Raw genomic sequence first — 22,202 nt, 5'->3', positions numbered from 1 at the left:
TCAGGTACCGGGTTAAGCATGGATCCTTCTAAAGTGCAAGCAGTCCTTGATTGGCCACAACCTCATACCCTAAAGGCGGTTCAACGCTTCATTGGCTTTTCCAATTATTATAGGAAATTCATCAAAAATTTTTCTTCCATCATTTGTCCCATCACAGCGTTGACTCACAAAGGAGCCAATCCTGCCAAGTGGTCTCCCGAAGCGGTGGCAGCATTTCAACAACTAAAAAGTGTATTTACTTCAGCTCCAATTCTTCTGCAGCCTGATTGTTCTCGCCCGTTTATCCTGGAGGTAGATGCCTCTTCTGTTGGGGTTGGAGCTGTACTTTCACAGAAGTCTGAGGACGGCCACCTACACCCATGTGGGTTCTTCTCCAGGAAGTTTTTGCCAGCCGAGATGAACTACCCCATTGGTGAACAAGAATTGTTAGCCATTAAATTGGCCTTTGAAGAATGGCGGTACCTGTTGGAGGGGGCTAAGTTTCCTATATCCGTTATCACGGACCACAAAAATTTGTTGTATTTACAGAACGCCCAGTGTCTGAACCCCAGATTAGCCCGATGGGCCTTATTCTTTACGAGATTCGAGTTTGTGTTATCTTTCCGTCCTGGGTCTCAAAATGGCAAAGCGGACGCACTCTCCAGATCTTTCACATCCTCCGCAGAAGATCGTACCATAAGCCCAGTTTTAAGCCCCACAGTGTTTGCCAAGACTACTGTGGTATCCATTCCTAGAGGGAAGACTTTTGTGGATACTGGACTCAGATCATCTTTGCTACAGTGGGCACACTCCTCTCGTTTTTCTGGCCACTGCGGTATAAAGAAAACTTTAGAATTCATTAAAAGAGCATACTGGTGGCCGTCCATGAGGAAAGATGTCACTGACTTCATAGCTTCCTGTACCCAGTGTTCTCGTCACAAATCTTCTCGTCAAGCACCAGCTGGCCTTCTTCAACCATTATCCATACCTGAGTCACCCTGGTCACACATATCGATGGACTTTGTCACCGATCTGCCTCTGTCACAAGGGTTCAACACGATCTGGGTCGTCATCGACCGTTTCTCCAAGATGGCACATTTCGTTCCACTAAAGGGCCTTCCGTCTGCTCCTAAATTGGCTCAAATATTTATAGCTGAAATATTCCGTTTACATGGTCTTCCGAGAGAAATTGTATCTGACAGAGGGGTACAATTTGTATCAAAGTTTTGGAGAGCGTTGTGTAGTGCGTTACAGGTAAAGCTGAACTTTTCCTCATCTTATCATCCGCAATCCAATGGCCAAACAGAAAGAGTAAATCAAGATTTGGAGGCCTTTTTACGTCTGTATCTGTCCTCCTCGCAAGACAATTGGAAGGAGCTTCTGCCTTGGGCCGAATTTGCACATAACAACTCTTATCATTCCTCCACCGAAAAGACTCCCTTCTTCATTGTATATGGCCGTAACCCACGTGTTCCAGAATTCCAAAATCTTCCTGTTTTTGACATACCAGCAGTTAACTCGTCTGTCCGGTTTTTCTCAAGCATCTGGAGGAATGTTCATGCTTCGTTAGAGAAAGCCTCCCAACGTTACAAGAAATTCTCTGATCGGCACAGACGGGCAGCTCCGAAACTCAAGGTAGGAGACAGAGTTTGGCTCTCCACCAAAAATATTAGACTCAAAGTCCCGTCTATGAAGTTTGCACCTCGATTTATTGGGCCATATACAGTAACTACTGTGATCTCGCCTTTGGCTTATAAGCTACAGTTGCCTCGTTCTTTGAAAATTTCAAATACATTCCACATCTCGTTATTAAGACCATTGATATTAAACCGATTCCAGAATAAAGTACCCAAGTCTCCTCAGCCTCAGACTCATCATGATGTTGCTTTTGAAATTAAAAAAATTGTGGACTCAAGAGTTCGCTCAGGGCAGGTCCAATATCTGGTAGACTGGAAAGGCTTCGGTCCAGAGGAACGATCCTGGGTGGATGCTGCTCGCGTCGATGCTCCCACTTTGGTCCGTAAGTTTCATCAACAATATCCAAGAAAACCATGGAAGTGTCCAGAGTCCACTTCAAAAGGGGGGGGTGCTGTCACGGCCGCTGTTAGGACGCGCCGCTCACCTGTTCATCTCCGGCGGCGGGGCCTGCGGGCCATCCGTCTGGGTGCAGGACGGGGAGCGCGGCGTCTAGGTCTCCCGGCCGCGACCATCTTCCTGGGGCCTGCAGCACGCGCATCCAGCATGACAGCCAGCCAAGGTTGTTTGTCTCCAGTCCGGGCGCCGCCATGTTGTTGTAGCCAGCCAATGGTTCAGAGCTCCAGTTCAACTCCTCCAATCAAGATCTACCCTGGGGGATAAAGCAGAGCCCTCTGGGGCATACAAGCGCCAGTACTTTGTTGTCGATCCCTGTGCAGGAAGCTTCAGCCTGTGCTCCTGTCCTTGCCCTGTGATATCCCTGATCCCTGTCTTCGTTTCCTGCAGTTCAACACCTGATACCTGGATACCTGCATTTGCATTCTGCTCCCAGCCCTTACAGCGTCACACCTGTTTCCTGGACTTTGCAAATTGCATCCTGCCTCCAGCCCTTTCAGGGTTGCTACAGTCTCTCAAGCCCTGCGTGTCTGTTGACACATCTCCATTCCTGCTGTCGACCAGCTGCACCTGCTGCCAGCTCTGCGTGTCTGTTGACACATTTCCACTCCTGCTGTCGACCAGCTGCACCTGCTGCCAGCTCTGCGTGTCTGTTGACACATTTCCACTCCTGCTGTCGACCAGCTGCACCTGCTGCCAGCTCTGCGTGTCTGTTGACACATTTTCACTCCTGTTGTCGACCAGCTGCACCTGCGGCCAGCTCTGCGTGTCTGTTGACACATCTCCACTCCTGCTGTCGACCAACTGCACCTGCTGCCAGCTTCGCGTGTCTGTTGACACATCTTCACTCCTGCTGTCGACCAGCTGCACCTGTTTCCAGCCCTGCGTGTCTGTTGACACATCTTCACTCCTGCTGTCGACTCGCTGCACCTGCTGCCAGCCCTGCGTGCCTGTTGATGCATCTCCACTCCTGCTGTCAACCAGTTGCACCTGCTGCCAGCCCTGCGTGCCACATCTCCACTCCCGCTGTCGGTCCGCTGCACCTGTCGTCAGTCCTGCGTGTCCGTTGACACACCATCACGTCTGCCTGTGGTCCAGTTGCACCTACTGCCAGTCTTCCGTGCCTGCGGACGCCTCACCATCCTGCTGTCTGCCTCCGCACCTACTGCCAGTCTTCCGTGCCTGCTGACGTCTCACCATCCTGCCGTCTGCCTCCGCACCTACTGCCAGTCTTCAGTGCCTGATGACGCCTTACCATCTTGCTGTCTGCATCCGCACCTACTGCCAGTCTTCCTGTGCCTGCTGACGCCTCACCAGCCTGCTGTATGCATTCGCATCTACTGCCAGCCCTCCGTGCCCGCTGACGCTTCTCCATCCTGCTGTCTGCATCTGCACCTGCTGTCAGTCCTTCAGCCCGCTGACGCGGTTCCTTCCTGCCTGTCGGCACCGGCGTCTACTGCCAGTCATCGGAGGTCGCTGACTTCCGTCCCCTATTGCCCATTGCCGTCTGCTCCCAGTCAGTCATTGTTTCCCCAGTAAGCTACAGAGACTCTGGGATCAATCCCATCATTCTGGACTCTCAGTTGTTACCCAGGTATCCCACTGGGCTTTCTGATCTACAGTTTCATTTATGGTCTTGCCTTCTCATGTTGGTGCTACAATAAAGAGTTATATCAAACCTGCTATTCTCCAGTCTCCTTTAAGCCGCAAACACCCAACCTCCAGGCCTCAGACAGATCCACAAGGTACCCCTAGCGTGACATTCTCTCTGCACAAGTTACATCTGCCCCACCCGCAGTGCACATGGTTTTGTCCATCTAAGAAGGATTTTGTCAGAAAGAATGGACTAGAATAACCCCCTATAAGAGGAGTACATAGAACATACATGGGAGAAAAGAGAGAAGGGGTGGTGGAAGGGAAATAAGAAAGGTAAGAACATGTAGAGCTATTAGTCAAAGTGAACAAATAATGTATCTAAATTGCAGTCAGTCGAGAAAGGAAGCTATTCCATAAACAAATTCTGGTAGTGGTCAGGTGGTTTGAAATGTAGGATTAGGACTCATCAGCTATGTGGTGGAGTAAAGCCCAGGTTGTAGAGTCAAATAACTTCATAATTTTCTGTTGTTGAGTCACCTCCAATGAGTTTATCAAAGGGCCCCATTTTTTGTAAAAATGTGGGACATTGCATTCCATGTCAGGAAGGGTAGATTGTCGCTCCAGATAGAGTATGAAAAGAAGGTGGATCTTTAAAGAGTCTAGTCGGTTGCCTGACAATCCAGTTATACAGAATATTTTTTCCCCAAAGTTAAGATAATGTATAGGATAGGGAACAAGTGTTTTTTAACCCTTGGGATACCCCGCCCCGCAAAATAGAGGAGTAGCATTGCTCTGCAGTCCCTTATAAGATTAAGGTGGAATGTATAATTAATATATCCTAAAACTTTGTACCAAAATGTCTTTATCTTGGGACAGTTCCAGAAACAATGCATGTACAGAGTGTTTTGAGCCCCACATTTCAGACAGTTGCCCGACTCGGAGGGGACCATATGTTTTCTCTGTCCTGGTGTGATATAAATTCTATGCAGTGTTGAAATCAGAAAAAGAGGAGCCGTCGAAGATGCCGTCGAAGATGCAGATACGGGCCGGGTACATCATGGTGAATTTTGTCACATCTCTGGCAAGCTGTGAGCAAACTGGGGTAAAGAGTTTGCCCATTCTCGTGAGCTCTGGCGAATAGTCCTGGAATAATAATATTCTGGAATCATTCCAAGTGATGTCTTTCTTACAACTTTTTTTGGAAACGGTAAAAATCACTCTGCACCTTTCAGACTGCACATATTACAGTTTTAAAATGGTAAAAAATTGGCAAAACACAGTTTTTTTAGTGCGGTCTGAAAGGGGCAAAAGGTGCACAGTGATTTTACAGTTTCCCAAAAAACGGTTTTTGGAAATGGTAAAAAAGCAGGGTCCTACCCGTTTCAGACCCGTTTTTGTTTTGCTGTATGAACGGGTATGAAACGGTACCCAGGCAGCAGTGAGCACTATTGGTCCCCAGCGCAATGCATATTGAATGAGCCGGCCGCTCATTACATATGCAAATATGTAATGAACCGCTCATTACATATGTACATATGTAATGAGCAGTCGGATCACTCAATATGCACTGTGCTGGCTCAGAGGGGACCAGCAAATGCTCATTGTCAGACCCCCTTCCCTTATCCTTTAAGCGTCCTTCAGCTCTCCTCCCTTCCTGCAGTGCGGGAGCTCCTGCTGGCAGTCTAGGTGCGGGCTCTGGTGCCTGATCTCCTCTCTCTATACCTCCAAGAGGTCACTGCCCAGCACATCTCCGGGATGTTTCACACCGCAAACCTGCTTTAGACCTGGTATTTACCAGCAATGTGAATGGGGTTAAACTCGCTCTTTCCCGTTTAAAAAAAAGTTTTAATTACCTGGTCTACGCAGGTTTTGCAGTGTGAAAGCAGCATGAGTGTCAGATTTCTGTAATCGTGAGGTCAGGTCCTGCATGTCAGTAATGGCTTGAAAATGTTCTCCTGTTGTGTGTTCCACTGCTTGGATACGTTTTGCTAGCTGTTTGCATTTATTATTTATTTATTTATTAACAGTTTCTTATATAGCGCATACATATTCCGCAGCGCTTTACAGAGTATAGTTGAACATTCACATCAGTCCCTGCCCTAGTGGAGCTTACAATCTATATTCCCTACCACATGTACACGCACACACAGACATTCTAGGGTTAATTTTTGTTGGAAGGCAATTAACCTACCTGTATATTTTTGGATTGTGGGAGGAAATCGGAGTACCCTGAGTAAACCCACGCAAGCACGGGGAAAATATACAAACTCCGCACAGTTAGAGCCATGGTGGGAATAGAACCCATGACCTCAGTGCTGTGAGGCAGTAATGCTAACCATTACACCATCCGTGCTGCCCTTTTATATCAGACACTGCCTGTTGCAAAGCTACAGTGTGCGCTGTGACCTGTTCTTGCAGGAGAGGCTGCACAGTTTATTTAATTGCTTGCACTATGTCGGCATAAGTGAGTTGTGAAGCCGGAGTTGGTGCGGGGGTCAGCGATGTATGAGGCTGGGGTGTGGGAGGAATATATACCTGTGGCAGGCTGATAGTATTCGGTGGGGCTTCCTGCGCACTCCCAGCAGACATCCTACTGGGTGCGCTGTGGTCCCCGTCTGGCTTTATTTGGAGTGTTTCACCATCATCTTGCTGAATAATAATTTGTCCATATGACGCCCAGCGACTTCTGTGAGGCTTGTGGTGAGGGATCAGGGTTATGGGTGAGCCGCACTGGGTCTAGCAGGGTGTTGTGTGCGGATGGCACCGGAGCTGCAGAGAGAGCCGCCTTACATCCACCGTGTGTTAATTTTCTTATGTGCAGAAGTAGTGTGGTCTGTTGTACTTTACAGCATTTGAAATGATACCTTATTGGTGTCCCCCCTGACATCAGGCAGTGACCCGCACTGTACCTGCCGAGGGAAAGTGATCACCTCTCTTCCTATATATGCTGTGCTGTAGTATATAGGCACCAGCAGGGTGTCAGGTGCTTCTGCAGAGTGTTGTAATTATTTCTTTGGGGGGGCTCAACAGGCACTTCACCAGAGCAGCCAAGATATCCTAAGCAATCAGTTTTGTTGTGTTTTAAAGCAAAAATAAGGACAGTAAAATGGTCCACATCAATGCCCAAAACTATGCATACAGATGTGCACACATGACATACACCTTTCCTCAAATCACACCAAATAGCTCAGTTTTGTGCACCACAGCCTTTGCTACTAAGCTGTACCATGCATCTTGAGAAACACTTATGTATAACGTGTGCTCAAATGAAAAGGTGAATTTGCTGTAGCTGTGTTGTATCTAATCTCAGTGAGTTAATGTATTTGCCGATAGATGGTGTTGCGGTTTTCCCAGTTGCACATGTGTGGTGAATATTCATTCCTGGAAAATTGTTTTGCGTTGTCAGATGCAGAATTTCTTTACACAGAAGGCAAGCATGCTTCAGAAAATTATCACAAGATGAAGTCAGTGTACGGAGAGCAGTGTCTCGCACAGAGCAGTGGTGTCCACGTTATGAGGTGGGACGCGAAAGCATCATGGACTTGCCATGGCCCGGGCAGGCGCATGTTGTCACCAACCCTGCCACGATTTTGGCTGTGGAAGATCTTATTCCCACATGGTGCACCATACCAGACACTGCTCTCCGAATACCGCTTTCATCCTGCAACAAATGCGCTGATCTGGAGGAATCCATCATGCATCGAACCGCGCAACACAACTTTCCAGAAATGAAGAAACTGAAGCGAAGCCGTTCACTACACGTATGCAACTGGGAGAAATGCCACGCCATCTATCAGCAAACACATTAACCCAGTGCAAATAGATACAACATCGCTACAGCAAAAGTCTCCTTTTTTCATTTGGGCACAACTTTTATATACCATCGTATCAGCATCACTAATGCAACAAAAGTACAAAGCATGAGTATCCTGTGCACAGATGCTGAGATGACATGAGGAATGATACGTATGAACCATAATGTACCATGCAAGGACCTACTACCATAGGCAGGACTTGATTAAGGCTTTGGGGGGCCTGGGGTCCAGGGGAAACAGTCTATTATATTATGCATACAGTACCTCCCAACGTGACCTATTCCTGGAGGGAAAAATGCATTTTCATACCTCTGGCTAGGGGGCCCCCGACAAATGGGAGCCCAGGTTACAGTATCCCCCCCCCCCCTAGCTATAGGTGCAGGGAGTACTGTTGTTATAGGGCCAAGACTTGAGAGGGGTTCACCTTATAGGCAATTACAAACTTTTGCTTTAGGGACTGCCATATATTTACATATGACACAGGGCCTGCAATGTGGTATAAAATGAACTAGAGGACATTAGAATGTTCCATAATATGAACTGAGGGCACTATATTTTATAATGTGAATTGGAGGTACTGTGTCTCATAATGTACACTTGCAGCCCTAAAATGTTATTAATGGGTGTCTGTTCGGTGCAGATGCACCTGAGGCCATCAACACGAAGTACAGATTTTCAGTACTTTGCAAATGTGCAGGACCCATTCTGCGCATGTGCGCACGGGTCCTGTTGCACACTATGCAGGACAGCATCAGACTGTGATTGGTTGAAAGTATGATGCCATAGTGGGGGTGGAAAGGGGAGGCAATAGGCTTTGTTTGTAAAAACAGAGGTGTGTGGCCACTATTTGAGGGTAAGAAGATTCCAGGGATCTCCATTGTATAATGTAGATTTGATAGGCCTCTGTGATGGGTGGCTTGCAGCTAGGACGCAGCTCAGATCGCTAGTGCATTTAAATACAGTGATATAGCAAATCTGACCCACCTGACTGACACCCCCCCCCCCCCCCCCCCCCCAATGTGAAATTGGGTATTACTTTGGTTCATAAAATAAACTAGGGCACTAAAATGGGGCATAACATTAACTAAGGCACTATTATGGCTGAGAAAATGAGGTTTTTATGGTTTTGGGGTGTCTTGTATCACATGGACCTCCTCTTAGTGTGCCACATTACCTTATTGGGCAATGTGTCTCGCTACCACTATGCATGGCACATTATCCATTACTTTCTGTAGTTCAAGTGGTTGGTAAACTACAGATGTAGCGGGATTCATCTTTGCAGGGGATGGCGATGGCGTCGCCATCGCCATCCCCTGCCCCGCCGCCATCTGTATGACGGAAGGGGACGCGCGCGCACGAGGTGCGCGCGCGTCCCCTTCCGACGGTGCTGCCCTCGGTCGCCCGGTGCCCACACCGGGCGACCGCACCCCCCCCCCGCAGCCTCCTCGGGTCCCCCCCTGCCCCCTCGAGCGGGAGGCAGACAGTAATGCGTCCGCCTCGCCGCCCGGATACTGAGACGCGCGTGCGTGGGGGACGCACGCGCGTCTCAGTCAGATAGCGGCGCCGTGTTGCTGGCGATCCGGATCGCCAGCAAGGATGAGCCAGGATTCATCTGTATGAAAAACTCATGTCGACCATATGTTGTGTTAATCTCTACCATCATTTGACCATGTCAACCTATTGAACCATGTCGACCTAATGCATGTTGACAAATTATAGTGGACTTTCCACCTAATAACTGTCATCCTAAATTCAAGATAACTCCTTAACCAAGAGCAAAGACTATTAACAGATAATTTTGTGCTTTAATCTATAAATATGTTTATGAAACTTTATATAAATAAAGTAAATTTTGTGACTAGATACAGTATTTGGGCTTTTGGGATAATACTAGATTAGTGACTAAGGATTTAGGATATATGGCAACATTCAGTGGACAATTCATGAATGATTTTCAGAGTAGATAGACATTTTTTTACATTTCTACTGAACACTATAAAAACATTTATTTTAGGTTTAGCAGTACAGGTCGAGTCTCCCGTATCCGGAGATCTCTTATCCGAAATATTCCAAAAAACGTGTTTTTTTTTGAATATTTCAGATTTTTCTTGTCCCCCCCTGCCCCTTTTTTCATACTTACCAAGTCCCTCGATGTTCACGGCTGCCTTCAGGATCTTTTTCTCAGCGTTTCCAGGAGTGCATTGCGCGGGTGCGCCGGTGACGTCACCGTGCCGGTGCCTGCATACTCGCGCAAAGAACCCTTGGGACCACTGAAGAAGCTCCTGAAGGCCACCGTGGATGCTATTGATGCCAGAGGACACCAGGGGCCCATCGGGGGGACCAGGTTAGTATATAGTAAAAATATCCAAAAAGCGTAAAAATCCCTTGTGGTCCTGAGCATTTCGGATAAGGCAGGCATGTCCAAACTGTTGCCCTCCAGCTGTTGTGAAACTACAAATCCCAGCATGCCTTGCCATAGTTTTAGCATTCACTAATAGCAAAACTGTGGCAAGGCATGATAAGATTTTTAGTTTCACAACAGCTGGAGGGCCATAGATTGGACATGCCTGGGATAAGGGATACTCAACCTGTACTTCAAAACAGTGGCAGGTATGTATGATTGAATAATTTGTTATTTATTTAACATTTATTGTTCTTTGGAATGCTACACAATGCCAATTATGATTTTCTGTTCTGCTTGCCTCTTTCTCTTTCTGAAAATAATTTACTAACTGTGTAACTGAATAAATATCAGCACTACTGAACAATTTAATATTTCCATTCATCAAGATAGAAAACCGTTACATTGAATACTGTATTTAAGGCACTCTAGATTTCTTTACTCCTTTAATATTTATATTCTTCGTGGAAAAATGATCTCCCTAGTTAGCAATTGTGAAGAAAACAAAGCTACAGTATATGCTGTGTTTGTCAGTGAGTTTAAAAAGTGGGGAAATACTCTATATATCAGTGGCGTCCTACATTAGACTTTATTTAAGATTATATACTGCAGCCAATCAATACAGGTTGAGAATTCCTTATACGGATAACTGAAAACTGAAATATTCCAAGAACCGTGGGTTTTTGGAACGTGTTTTTTTTATTTTATTTTTTTACCCCCCTGCACTTATATATACTTACATATTTTTAATTCTTCTTTCTCACCTGGTCCCCCACCATCCACGGCATCCATCTTCAGAGGCATTCCCAGTCCCAATGATGCGTTGCGTGGGTGCACTGGTGACGTCATGACATGGATGCCCTGGATGCTGGGGGAGTCTGGGGGATGTCTGCGGACCAGGTGAGTATAAACAAAGAAAAATAGTCCCTTATTCAAAATGCTCCTGGTCCTGGGCATTTCAGATAAGGGGTAATCAACCTGTATGTGTTTAAAGTATCGTAGTATTGTATATTGACTCAAAGGGCTACCATATATCCCTGCAGGACTATACGTTCCAGCAACTGATTATTACTGGTAATCACACAACGGTTGAGTATAGATTTAATACTGTAATACATAGCAACCAATCAGGTATTTTAGCAGTACTGTAGTTCAAAAGATGAAAGCAAACATTTTATTGATTACTGTGGATTATTGGTTGCTGTGGATTATGCTGTAATCCACATCAACCAATAAAATGTTTGCTTTCATCTTTAGAATTACAGTACTGCTAAAATACCTGATTGGTTGCTATGTATTACAGTATCTGCTTGTGGCAGTTTATTACAGTATGTAACCCATACAGTTTTTAGTTAATTCCAGTCATTGAACAACTCTCCACTTTCACATAGTAGCGTATGGTTGCTATAGTATCCCTTTCATGTATTTATTATTTATTTAAAGTTTATTATACAGCACAGTATATTCCGTTGCGCTTTACAGACAATTATAATTTGCATAATATCTGTGATGGAGTAAAACCAGATGAAATGCAGACTTCAAGTCACCCAGAAAGTATATACCCCTGATTAACGGGATATTATAGCAAGCCTGTAGAGTCTGAAAGATCGTCGACCAAAATGCAGGTTGTTTTTGCTGAAATGCAGCCTGCTGTGATTTGTGTGAATATGTCTGATTTATGCCCAATATTTATCCAATAAAAATCAGGACATAGTTACATTTAAACTTAGAATCAGCTCCTAACTGGCATGCCACAGGCTGAGTTTGAAGTATGATGGGTAGGAGCTGATTGGCTGGTGGTTTATCACTCTCCATTTTATCACTTTTCAAGAATGTGACGCCAAAAGTCACATCCCTTTTAAAATCCATGAATGTGTAAATTTAAGATCAGGGTATTCCAAGCCATGCAGCAATTTTTGTTATGTATTAATGTTTGGGGGTATTGGTTAAAGCACATGTAGAGGAGTGTTCTGGGTCTAGCAGTGGGACACTGAGCATTTTCCTCCACGCTATTAATATATGTTATTGGAGTTGCTGGAAATCAGCCTGGATCTTAGGTAGTGCATTTTACAACCACCAGACTATGGGCCAGATACACTAAACGTCAACAGTGATACAATGGAGAGGGATACAACCAACTAATCAGCTCCTGTCTGGCATTTTTCAAACACAGTCTGTGACGTGGCAGGTAGGAGCTGATTGGCTGGCTGTTTATCACTCTCCATTTTATCGCTTTTGAAGTTTACTGTATCTGGCCCATAGTATATACTTGCATGTACACTTTAGGGGGCATCTCCATTAATTACCATGTGGTCAGGCACCTGGTGGAGCCAATTAGAAACAACTTCCTAATATATATATATACTGTATTTGTGTGTGTGTGTGTGTGTGTGTGTGTGTGTGCATGTGTCTGTGTGTGTAAATGACCTCTTATCAATTCAGCATGGCAGTTTAGTTGAGCAGTTCTTATTATGACAGCATCTATATGTACTCTACTGAATAGCACACTGTATGTTCATATGTTTCATTAATATTAATAAAAATATATATTTTACAATGTAAAGTATTTTCCCCTTAAACTAAAACTGCATAGTCTTCATATGAAGCTTCATATGGAACAGAGGGGCAGATGTATTAAGCCTTAACAAGAGATAAAGGCAAAGGGTAATAAAAGGCGGGATGTATTAACCTACATGCGGTAAAACAGGAGTTTTACCGCATTTTCGACTCAGTACATCCCACACAAAGAGAGATAAATGTCCAGCCACTCACCTCCTAACTGCCATGTTACAGGCTGGGTTTTAAAAAATCAGTAAGGAGCTGATTGGCTGGACTTTTATCTCTCTTTATCAACCTTGCATTTATCTCTTGTTCAGGCTTAATACATCTGCCCCATTCATAGGGATGGCCATCATTGCCATCAATGATAACATACTGTACTATGCAATGGATGACCATTGATGACTTTTACCTGTGGCCCAATCAAAACCTTACAGCTTTGTCGGGTGCAAAGTTATGCTTCATGTCCTGGCCTCTTGGGGAAAAACAAACCAAAAGCAATTTGGTTATGTTATTTTATTGATGGAGGAAACCATCTGGATCTCCACCATCAATGGCAAAACTATTCTACATCAGCTATAAACCATCGATAATTAGAAATCATCAATGGTCAATGTCCATTTTTAAACAGAGGTGTGTCCTAAACCACAGTCTTCCCTCATCAATTGACAGGAGCCTGAATCTGGAGGAGCTTCATGAAGCCTTTTAAGGAGTGGAGAAGTGAACAAGGGGAGATACTGTATTACCCATAGCAATGAGTTAGAATGCAATTGATAAATGATAGGAAGAATCTGGTTGCTATGGGCAACTTCCCCACTGTTTAGAAGGCTTAATGCATCTTTCCCTATGTGTTATTGGAATACTCTGCTGATTTTATCTATCTATCTATCTTGTCAAGCTTGTCTCCATTCACTTCTTCGCCACATGCAGTACTCCCTACATTATCACAGAAATGGATATTTACAAATGAAAGTGCTAAAAAATATACTGTACCAGAGCTGTGCGCAGACCCAGGGCACATCTCCTGGTTTTGGTTCTAATTCATCATCGTGTTTTGGCAAAACCACCCTTAAGTCTTTTGGTTTGCATTTGATTTTGGATGGTTTTAAAAAAAACACAATAATCATTCATAAAAAAAATCAATAAAAACAGCTTAAATCATTTCTTTTTTAAATCCAAAAAAATAAAATTCAGATTTAAAATCCGTATTCCGTACGGACTCGGCTCAGATTACATTTCCTCGGGAGATCTGACTTGTGTTTCGATTTGGATCCACAAAATTAGGCTGGATTAAGACTACTACTGTTTTATGCTAAAATGAATAAATAATCTATTTATTTATGTATAGTCTTAGCCAGTGCTATTTTTCAGCAGGAACCAGCAGGAACTCAGTTCCCGAACCTCTAATGAAATACTGTATGACATCATCAGGAACTGGGACTCTGAACCTGTTCTGGGGCAAAATGTACTTTCCATAAGATACATTTTATTTTAAAGTCACCCTTGAGTGCCTTTGTTTCTGAATACAATATATACACATTTCTCTCTCTCTTTCTCTCTCTCTCTGGGCCAGATGCACTAAGCTTCAGAAGTGATAAAATGGAGAGTGATAAACAACCAACCAATCAGCTCCTGCCTGACATTGTTCAAACACAGTCTGTGACATGGCAGGTAGGAGCTGATTGGTTGAAAGATTCAACCTAGGTTGAAGGATTGAGCGCTACTACCCAAGCTGTTTTCCTAAAAGCAGCTGCTTGAATAAGGGGAAGGTAAAACCCTTAAAATATGCAAAGAAAAAGGTTTTTAAGCAGCGCTGACAGTGGAGGACACTTAATTATTAAAAATAACAATTTATTACACAATTAGAAATCAATAAAAGCATATCGACATGATAATTAGGACAATGGGGCAAGTGTTGGTAGGACCAAGTGGTGAGGGGGACCTGTGGCTTCCAAGTCGGGTATAGTTGATATATCAACGGCAATCAGATGGATTAGCAGGAGGTGGTCCAAAATGACACTCAGGGTCCAGACCAGGGGTGCACCAACGCGTTTCGCTGGGACTAAATTCCAGCTTTATCAAGCTGGAATTTAGTCCCAGCGAAACGCGTTGGTGCCCCCCCTGGTTTGGACCCTGAGTGTCATTTTGAACCACCTCCTGCTAATCCATCTGATTGGCGTTGATATACCAACTATACACGACTTGGAAGCCACAGACCAGCACTGGAATTACCCTTTGCAACACTGGTTGAGGTTTAAGATTGGTCCTGCTTCAACATCCTTCAGGACCGATCCCTCCAGCGATATCCCGGACAATCCATCCTTGGACTGTATTCCATCGGGACTCATTTCCACGGATCAGTGCAGGTTAAATACTTTGGTCCCTATCACCACTTGGTCCTACCAACACTTGCCCCATTGTCCTAATTATCATGTGGATATGCTTTCATTGATTTCTAATTGTGTAATAAATTGTTATTTTTAATTATTAAGTGTCCTCCACTGTCAGCGCTGCTTAAAAACCTATTTCAGGAGCTGATTGGTTGGCTGTTTATCACTCTCCATTTTATCACTTTTGAAGCAACATCCTTAAGTTTTTTTTTATCTGTAATTCATGTTTTATTGGACACAAATTACATACTGAAGAACAACACGTTTAGTTATCATATACCTTAATTTGCTTAATTTAAGTTTATACTTTATAGTCACAATTCCAAATAAGTCATAATGGCAGATGCAAGTCAAAAGTGCTAAGACCTGTACTATTTTTCTGGAAAAAAGGTCCAGACCCGGAGTTCCTGGACCTTTTTTCCAGAAAAATAGTACAGGTCTTAGCATTTTTGACTTGCAGCTGCCATTATGACTTATTTGGAATTGTGACTATAAAGTATAAACTTAAATTAAGCAAATTAAGGTATATGATAACTAAACGTGTTGTTCTCCAGTATGTAATTTGTGTCCAATAAAACATGAATTACAGATAAAAAAAAAACTTAAGGATGTTGGTTGGACAACAAAGAAAAATAGAGAAAAATAATCAAATATTCTAGAGTGAATAAGTGGACAAGTGGTAAATTTCTGTAGCAACCGGTCAGCAACTACTGTAGCTTTATTTATTTGTGTTTATTAAGTATATTTCTCTATCATCCGGCAGGGGACACTGGCGTTCACGCTGGGTAATAGAGGTGGATGGCTGGGAACTGGCACACTGTAACTTTAAGCAGCTGGCTCCTCCCCTCTAGTACCCACAATCCCCAGTTAGAAAAATTGTGCCGAGGGAGCTGGCCACGCAGGAGTTTACTCCTCTATCTCATCTCTTTTGGCATTTTTTCTTATCCACTCATTAGAAGGTTTGAGAGCAACTTGTACTGTATATGGATTTTGGAGTAGATATTTTTATTAAATTTCACAGAAAAGTAACAGAATGTGTTTCAGTTTTCACTACTATCCACCACTTTTATGGGAAATTCTTGTATAGGGTTATTTCTACTTTAAATAAAAATAGTAAATGCCTCTGAGCATATGTAACAACAGTGGCACAGAGAGGGGGAAGCGGATACTTTTTACCCGGGCCCGGGTCTGATGGACAGTCCTGGGTCCTGCTCCCCCGTTACAGGGAGCCGGGCAGTGGGGAGAGAGATGCACAGCCTCTCTCCCCAGCCCAGCTCATGTTGCTCAGTGCTATGTGCTGAGCTGAGCTGGGGAGAGAGCAAGCTGCAGTGGCAGCCTGTCATCTCTCCCTGTGAAGGTGGTGTGCATTCCCACCCACACCCCCACCGCCTGCCCACAATAACTATTATTTTTTCTTTCACAGGCATGTGACCATGCCTCCTCCCAGAGGCCATGCCCCTTTAGTTTACAGCCAGCCAACCTGTCGGCACCTCAATGTATCAATGCATTGAGAGATAAACTGGAAAAAGATAAATTGCAATACAATTATAATTTTTTGAACATGTAAACTGACAAGAGCTGACTGGTTGGTGCTTTATCCCTCTTTGATACATACTGTACACCCTTAGCTGTCAAATCTGTTTGTTTTTTTTAAGTTTGCTTTTGTGTTTATAACACAGCTTCTTCATTATTATCACAAATACACTGGATATAATAAACCAGGTTGCGATAAATACTATTTGATATGTACTCCTCTCTTGTTATTTCTCACCTTTTTTGTGCTCCTATTACTGTGTTTTCTATTACATTTTAAATGCATATTACTGTACAATATCTCTACAAATATTTTTGTTTCTGCTACTTTACCTTGGCATCCAAGATTTCCCTTCCCACATGTGTATAACGACACTGATAGTTATTAATATATCTCTGTACTTGTGTGTGCTCAGCTGTGAGAGGACACTTACCTCTCATACCCTGTTTATTCCTCCATTTGGGATGATTTATATAATTCTAATCTGTTGTATTGACCTATTGTACTGCAAACTGTGTAATGTCTTGTTCATTTCTGAAATACCCAATAAGGAAATGTTTTACAAAAGCAAACAAACCAGGCGAATGGCAATATACTTGTGCACCGCTTGCTTATTCATAAAATGATGCTATGATTCTTGACCCAGTAATGTTTTTTTAAGAAATGAAAGGAACATTTAACGTAAACAAGACTTTAATTTATTGATAACATTTTCATATCTTCTTTGAGGTGACAGTGACATTATTTTGTAAAAAAAAAAAAAAAAAGAAAACGACTTTCAACAGTAAAAGAAAAAAAAAGTTTATTCTATATCCTGTTAATAAAATGTCATGGGAAAATGAGCTAGTGGGATCTGAGACCAATTAATTTAACAGTTTATTTATGAAAGAGTAACACACAGTTTTCAAGTCTTACATATATTATGAAAAATAATTACAAAAGAATTTTATTTTTAAAGTGAAAATCTTTTACTTTATTTTCCAGCTAAAACCAGAATAGGGAGAGGAAAAAACACAACAAGTTTGGAAGACTAATTAAAACAAATTTGGATTCCAAATTAACATGAGTAATTAGCAGCCCCTCCTATGTTGCTATGCAACCAGGTAGAATCACATGACCTTGACATTTTTGTGTACATAAATATATAATAGCTATTCACGGGTTGAATAACTTAGCACTGTCCAATATATTACTGTGTTTGTTTTTAATAGCTATGGTATAATTGCAGTCAGCACAAATGAACATACAGTATATGCTGTCTGCTATTAAAGGTAATTTCGAACACTGAACAAATACATTAAATTATTGTTTTGAGTCCAGTTTTAATATTAAGTGATGGAAGATGCACAAACCTCGATGATACAAATATGATGACTTCACAAAACATTGACAAATATCTTATACAGAAATATTTCTTTTTAATACATATTTCCCCCGACCACAAATAATAATAAAAAAAGTTATTTTAGGTATATACATGCATGTCACAACATCCTGGAATGAGGTATTAGCACCATCAAATATTGCACCAAAATGGTTTAAATTTGCAAAAGAGAAATGCGGCACAAAGATAGGCAAATTTAGATGATATGATCATTTTTGTCTTCCAGCTTGGCAACCTGAGGCTTTATATATATAGAGACTATATATATATATATATATATATATATATATATATATATATATATATATATATATATATATATATATATATATATTCGTTTCTGCAACAGCAAATAAGAGAGATCGTCCACATCAATATATACAAAGGGATTTTATTTTGAGTCATAAAGAAGGGTTGGAGTCCACTGGAATTACACGTTATTTTGCACAATACAGACACTGGATCCGTTTTAGACATCGGGGAACCATTCCGTGTGTCTCTGCTCTTAGTTTTATGGCTCAACCCAGAGTCACATGCAAGTTTTGGAAAAGGACATGCAAGCCTTATAATAAGTATGCAAAGTAATTACATGTATATAGCATTTGGTAGACCCATTTACAAGAAATCAATAGCACCTATGATGGACGAAGCCTGTTTTGGGTATTCTCCAGCACCGAAAGTTTCAATGAGATGACATCAATATCGCATCTAAGTCCTTCATATTTTTTGCAAATGCTTTTTCTGTTTAAGTCATGTGATTCTGCCACGGATGGGGTGGCTGGCAATTTCTAAGTAACTCATATGGCGTGTGCTTTTTTTTGTTTTCTTTATTTATTTAGGTTTTCTTCCCCTCTGCACAATCCATATTCAAAACTTGCATGTGGCGAACACGTCTCTGGTGGTTTCCAAAGCCTGATGCTTTTTTTTAGGAAATTTTTTTTTACACTTTTATTTATTAAGCTGCATGTCCAGTCTCAACCTAAGAAGCAGGCCGGCCCGACCTCAAATCCAAACTTTTGGTTCTGGTCCCCAAAGTCACTTATCATAACATCTGCTATAGGCAGTTGATCTATCTTCAGGGTGTTGATTTCAAGGACTGTTCGTGCATATCCTTTCCTCAGCTATATAGGGAAAAAAGAGAATTAATATAAATTCCTACACAGTATATTTTATCCAATTGCATCCCACAATAATATACATTCCCCAAACTCTAATTAAAATATTTGAGGCAGGGGTGCAGAAAGGGAGGAGGTGGGTACTGATTACCAGGGCACTTCCAGCTGCCTGATTACCCTGGCCCATGCTTTTTGAAGTGGCCTGAGTCAGCTGATGGTGGGGACCAATTTGCCCCTATGCAGCGCTCAGCAGCTGTCAGCTGATGGTGGGGACCAATTTGCCCCTATGCAGTGCTCAGCAGCTGTCAGCTGATGGTGGGGACCAATTTGCCCCTATGCAGTGCTCAGCAGCTGCCCAGGGTGCTGTGTATAGTATTTTTTCATAGTATTTTTTTTTTCAATTTGGGCGGAGAAATGGCCACACCTTCCTGATTCGGACATACCCCCAGTACCCAAGCCCCATTTAGCTCTTATCCTGATTACAGCACCATTATTGGTGTATAATATAACCAGTTTACACTGTGAATTCCTGCAAAGCAATGGCTGAATAAGGCCCACAGTACACTATAAAAGCTGCTTGTGCAATTGTCACAAGAAGAAATCAGGATGTGATTAATGTATAGTGAAAGAAAATATCTCTCTCACATCAGAAGTTTGTGCTTGTACCAGTAAGTTTTAGATTGTACATTTCTGAAAGAGTGGTGCTAAGGGTTCCATGACCCACAGCTCACAGTGGGCAGAACTGATTCTCTTTTGGGCTCAGGGCAATACATTTATGACTTGGTGCCCTGTTAATCAGCCATTTTGTTTTTTGTTGGCAGCCTACTGTTTCAAGTCACCATAGGTATTTTATCAGTGTGTTGGGGGGGTTGACTCTGAGCAGTCCACTTTGGACCCCTTGCACAAGCATATATGCTGGAAAATCTACTGCACATTTGCATATCTCTGTCAAATTGCATCATTTTCTCTGTGTTTTCTACAGTAGCGGTGGAAAGTAATTACAGTTAATGGATGCAGGATGAGCAGTATAGACACTTTATGGCATTTGAGCCTCGAACACCCTTCAGCTATTAAAGATACACCACTGCAGTGATACCTTGCGGAATGTTGTTGTAGCATTCTCTCCTTAGTTTGCATTATGGCGACACTACAGCATGCTTCAGACCACAGTTGTGGTTCTTTTTATTAGTTTATGTCTCAACTTTGTTTCAGTCAGGGACCTGTATAAATAAGTGTGTATGTGTTTGCTAAGAGTCACCTCTTTTCCAAATAACCTGTATACTCACCGCACATCCATCATGCAGCGCTGTAATAAAGGGACTGTTGTCATACGATATTTCCTCATCATTTGATCCCAGGAACCTCAGGGCCTTGTCATAGTTGTTGCTGACGGCATCATGCCAGGCTACAGACTGGTGGCAGCTGTATGTAAAGTTCTGTCGAGCAGATGCACTGAGGAGTCTCAGGAAGGTCATTTGAACTTGGTTAATGAAGTTACCCTCAGTATCCACATAGGAAAGCTGCAGTGGAGAAATGACAGGTGTGTCACCAATGCTCTGAAGTAATTTTGTATTCCCTCATGATACCATTCAAAATGCATTTAAACAACGTGGATTCAATGGATTCTTTCATGGAATAAAATTGAAAGTTAGTGAAAGTTTTAAGCAACTACCTAGAAACAAATACGACATATATCTACTGACTTCACAGCAATGATTTCTGGGTGTGCCATTCATGTTGAAAACTTTTTATTTCATGCTTTGAAGAATCAATGTATGATCACATCACTAATCATTGATTTAAAAGACTGCCATATAAATGGCTTAATCAGTTGTCTATGCATGAAAACAGCATATTATTTACATAATTAGTGTCAGACATCTCACAATGGACCTGTCTGGTCCCCCCTCTTCAAATCACAGCCATGTCCTTGCATACAACTCCATTTTCATTTGGGTATTGGCTTATGCAAAGTCAGATATCAGCAGAATATACTGGTTGCAGATGGCACACACTGTACTACAGCTTGCAATTACTGACAGAACATATTATATTGATGTACCAGGAAGTCATGTGTTCAAAATGTTAATAATAGTAATGTGGTTTATCACTTATAGATACTAGTCCGTCAAAATGACAGAACAACATAACAGTACTGTCAGTGCCGACGGATGGGCGCCCCAGAATGGAGCAATATTAGAATTTCTAATTCAGGTGCCATCTAATGGCTTCCGGTGCACAGAACGCTTGAATTCTCCCCATAGAGGTGAGAAGCAGTGTTAGCCTACTATTATATAAGATAAAAATGTAAAATAACTTTTGAAGACTGATAAAAGTTCAGTAAAATAAGTAGATAATTATCGAACCTCACTGTAAATCAATGGAAAGAGTTTGCTGGTTTGTTCAGGGGATTATGGTAGATTAGAATAACTATTAAGATTGGGTGGAAAAGTAACCTACCAGCTTTCCTCTTTTGAACTCACTGAACCAGGAGCCAGGGTTTTCTTTTGGCCATGATGAAATCCGTACCTGCCAGATCAAAGTAAACAAAAGGAATCGGTTAAAGCTGTAACTATAACAACTAGTAAGACTTTTTAACATTTCCTTTCTAACTAATCATACAGTAATGCTTAGTTTTGGTCTATTGTCTTACAGGATACCAACACTAAATAGACCTTAAGCCACTGAAATATATATAGGGGCAGATTTATTAAAGCTTCTAAAATGAAAAGTGATGGTGTTGACCATATCAACCAACATAACTTCCAGAGGAAATGGAGTAACCTGCCTGCGGGCTCCAAGCCCTACAGGGGCACCTGCATACACGATAAAGCAGCCCCTGTTTGGTTCATAGTGGGATCCAGGTGTGACTGCAGCTCTACCAATGGAGCTTTGTGTGCTGCTGCAAAGTTTATTGGCTCAGTCCCAGGTGCCCTGCTAAAACCTGGTATAGGGGACAGGATGGCTACGCTGGGTACTGCTCAGTCTGTGCTGCAGCAATTAACCGTGCACCTGCCATTGCTGCTGGACTGTGAGATGTGATTTTGACTCACACTGCAGACAGCAGAATCTTGTGAGGCTGACCCATGAGAGCCTGATGATCTTCCAACAGTCAGGATTCTGACAATCATTAAATCGATGTCGGTATCCCGACTGTTAAAACCCAGACTAACAGGGGCTATTATATCTTGTGGGAGAATAGAATAGGTGGCGAGCGCAGTGAGCCTGTGCCAGTGAGCCTGAAGAATGGTGAGCAAGCCTGCATGGGGCTTTGTTGCGCTCGCCCTGCTGTATGAGTCCCAACAGTCGGAATCCTGGCTATCAAGATGTCATACCAC

General features: G+C 42.7%; 1 protein-coding gene across 2 annotated transcripts in view; it reads right to left on the bottom strand.

Moving 5' to 3' along the window:
- Positions 1 to 17,100: 17,100 nt before the first annotated feature.
- The window catches only part of COL11A1 (collagen type XI alpha 1 chain), a 211,714-nt gene continuing 206,612 nt past the window's right edge, over positions 17,101 to 22,202 (bottom strand). For both annotated transcript variants that reach the window (XM_083156920.1, XM_083156921.1), the window contains 3 exons: positions 21,325 to 21,393; positions 20,151 to 20,384; positions 17,101 to 18,870 (listed from right to left, as the gene is read on the bottom strand). In XM_083156920.1, the coding sequence (XP_083013046.1) occupies positions 18,724 to 18,870; positions 20,151 to 20,384; positions 21,325 to 21,393 (450 nt within the window). In that variant the 3' untranslated portion in view covers positions 17,101 to 18,723. The remainder of the gene's footprint in view (positions 18,871 to 20,150; positions 20,385 to 21,324; positions 21,394 to 22,202) is intronic.

The sequence above is a fragment of the Crinia signifera genome, chromosome 8 (assembly GCF_055691185.1).
Source record: "Crinia signifera chromosome 8, ASM5569118v1, whole genome shotgun sequence".
NCBI classification, from domain to species: Eukaryota; Metazoa; Chordata; class Amphibia; order Anura; family Myobatrachidae; genus Crinia; species Crinia signifera.
This window is presented reverse-complemented; position numbering and strand designations above follow the sequence as displayed.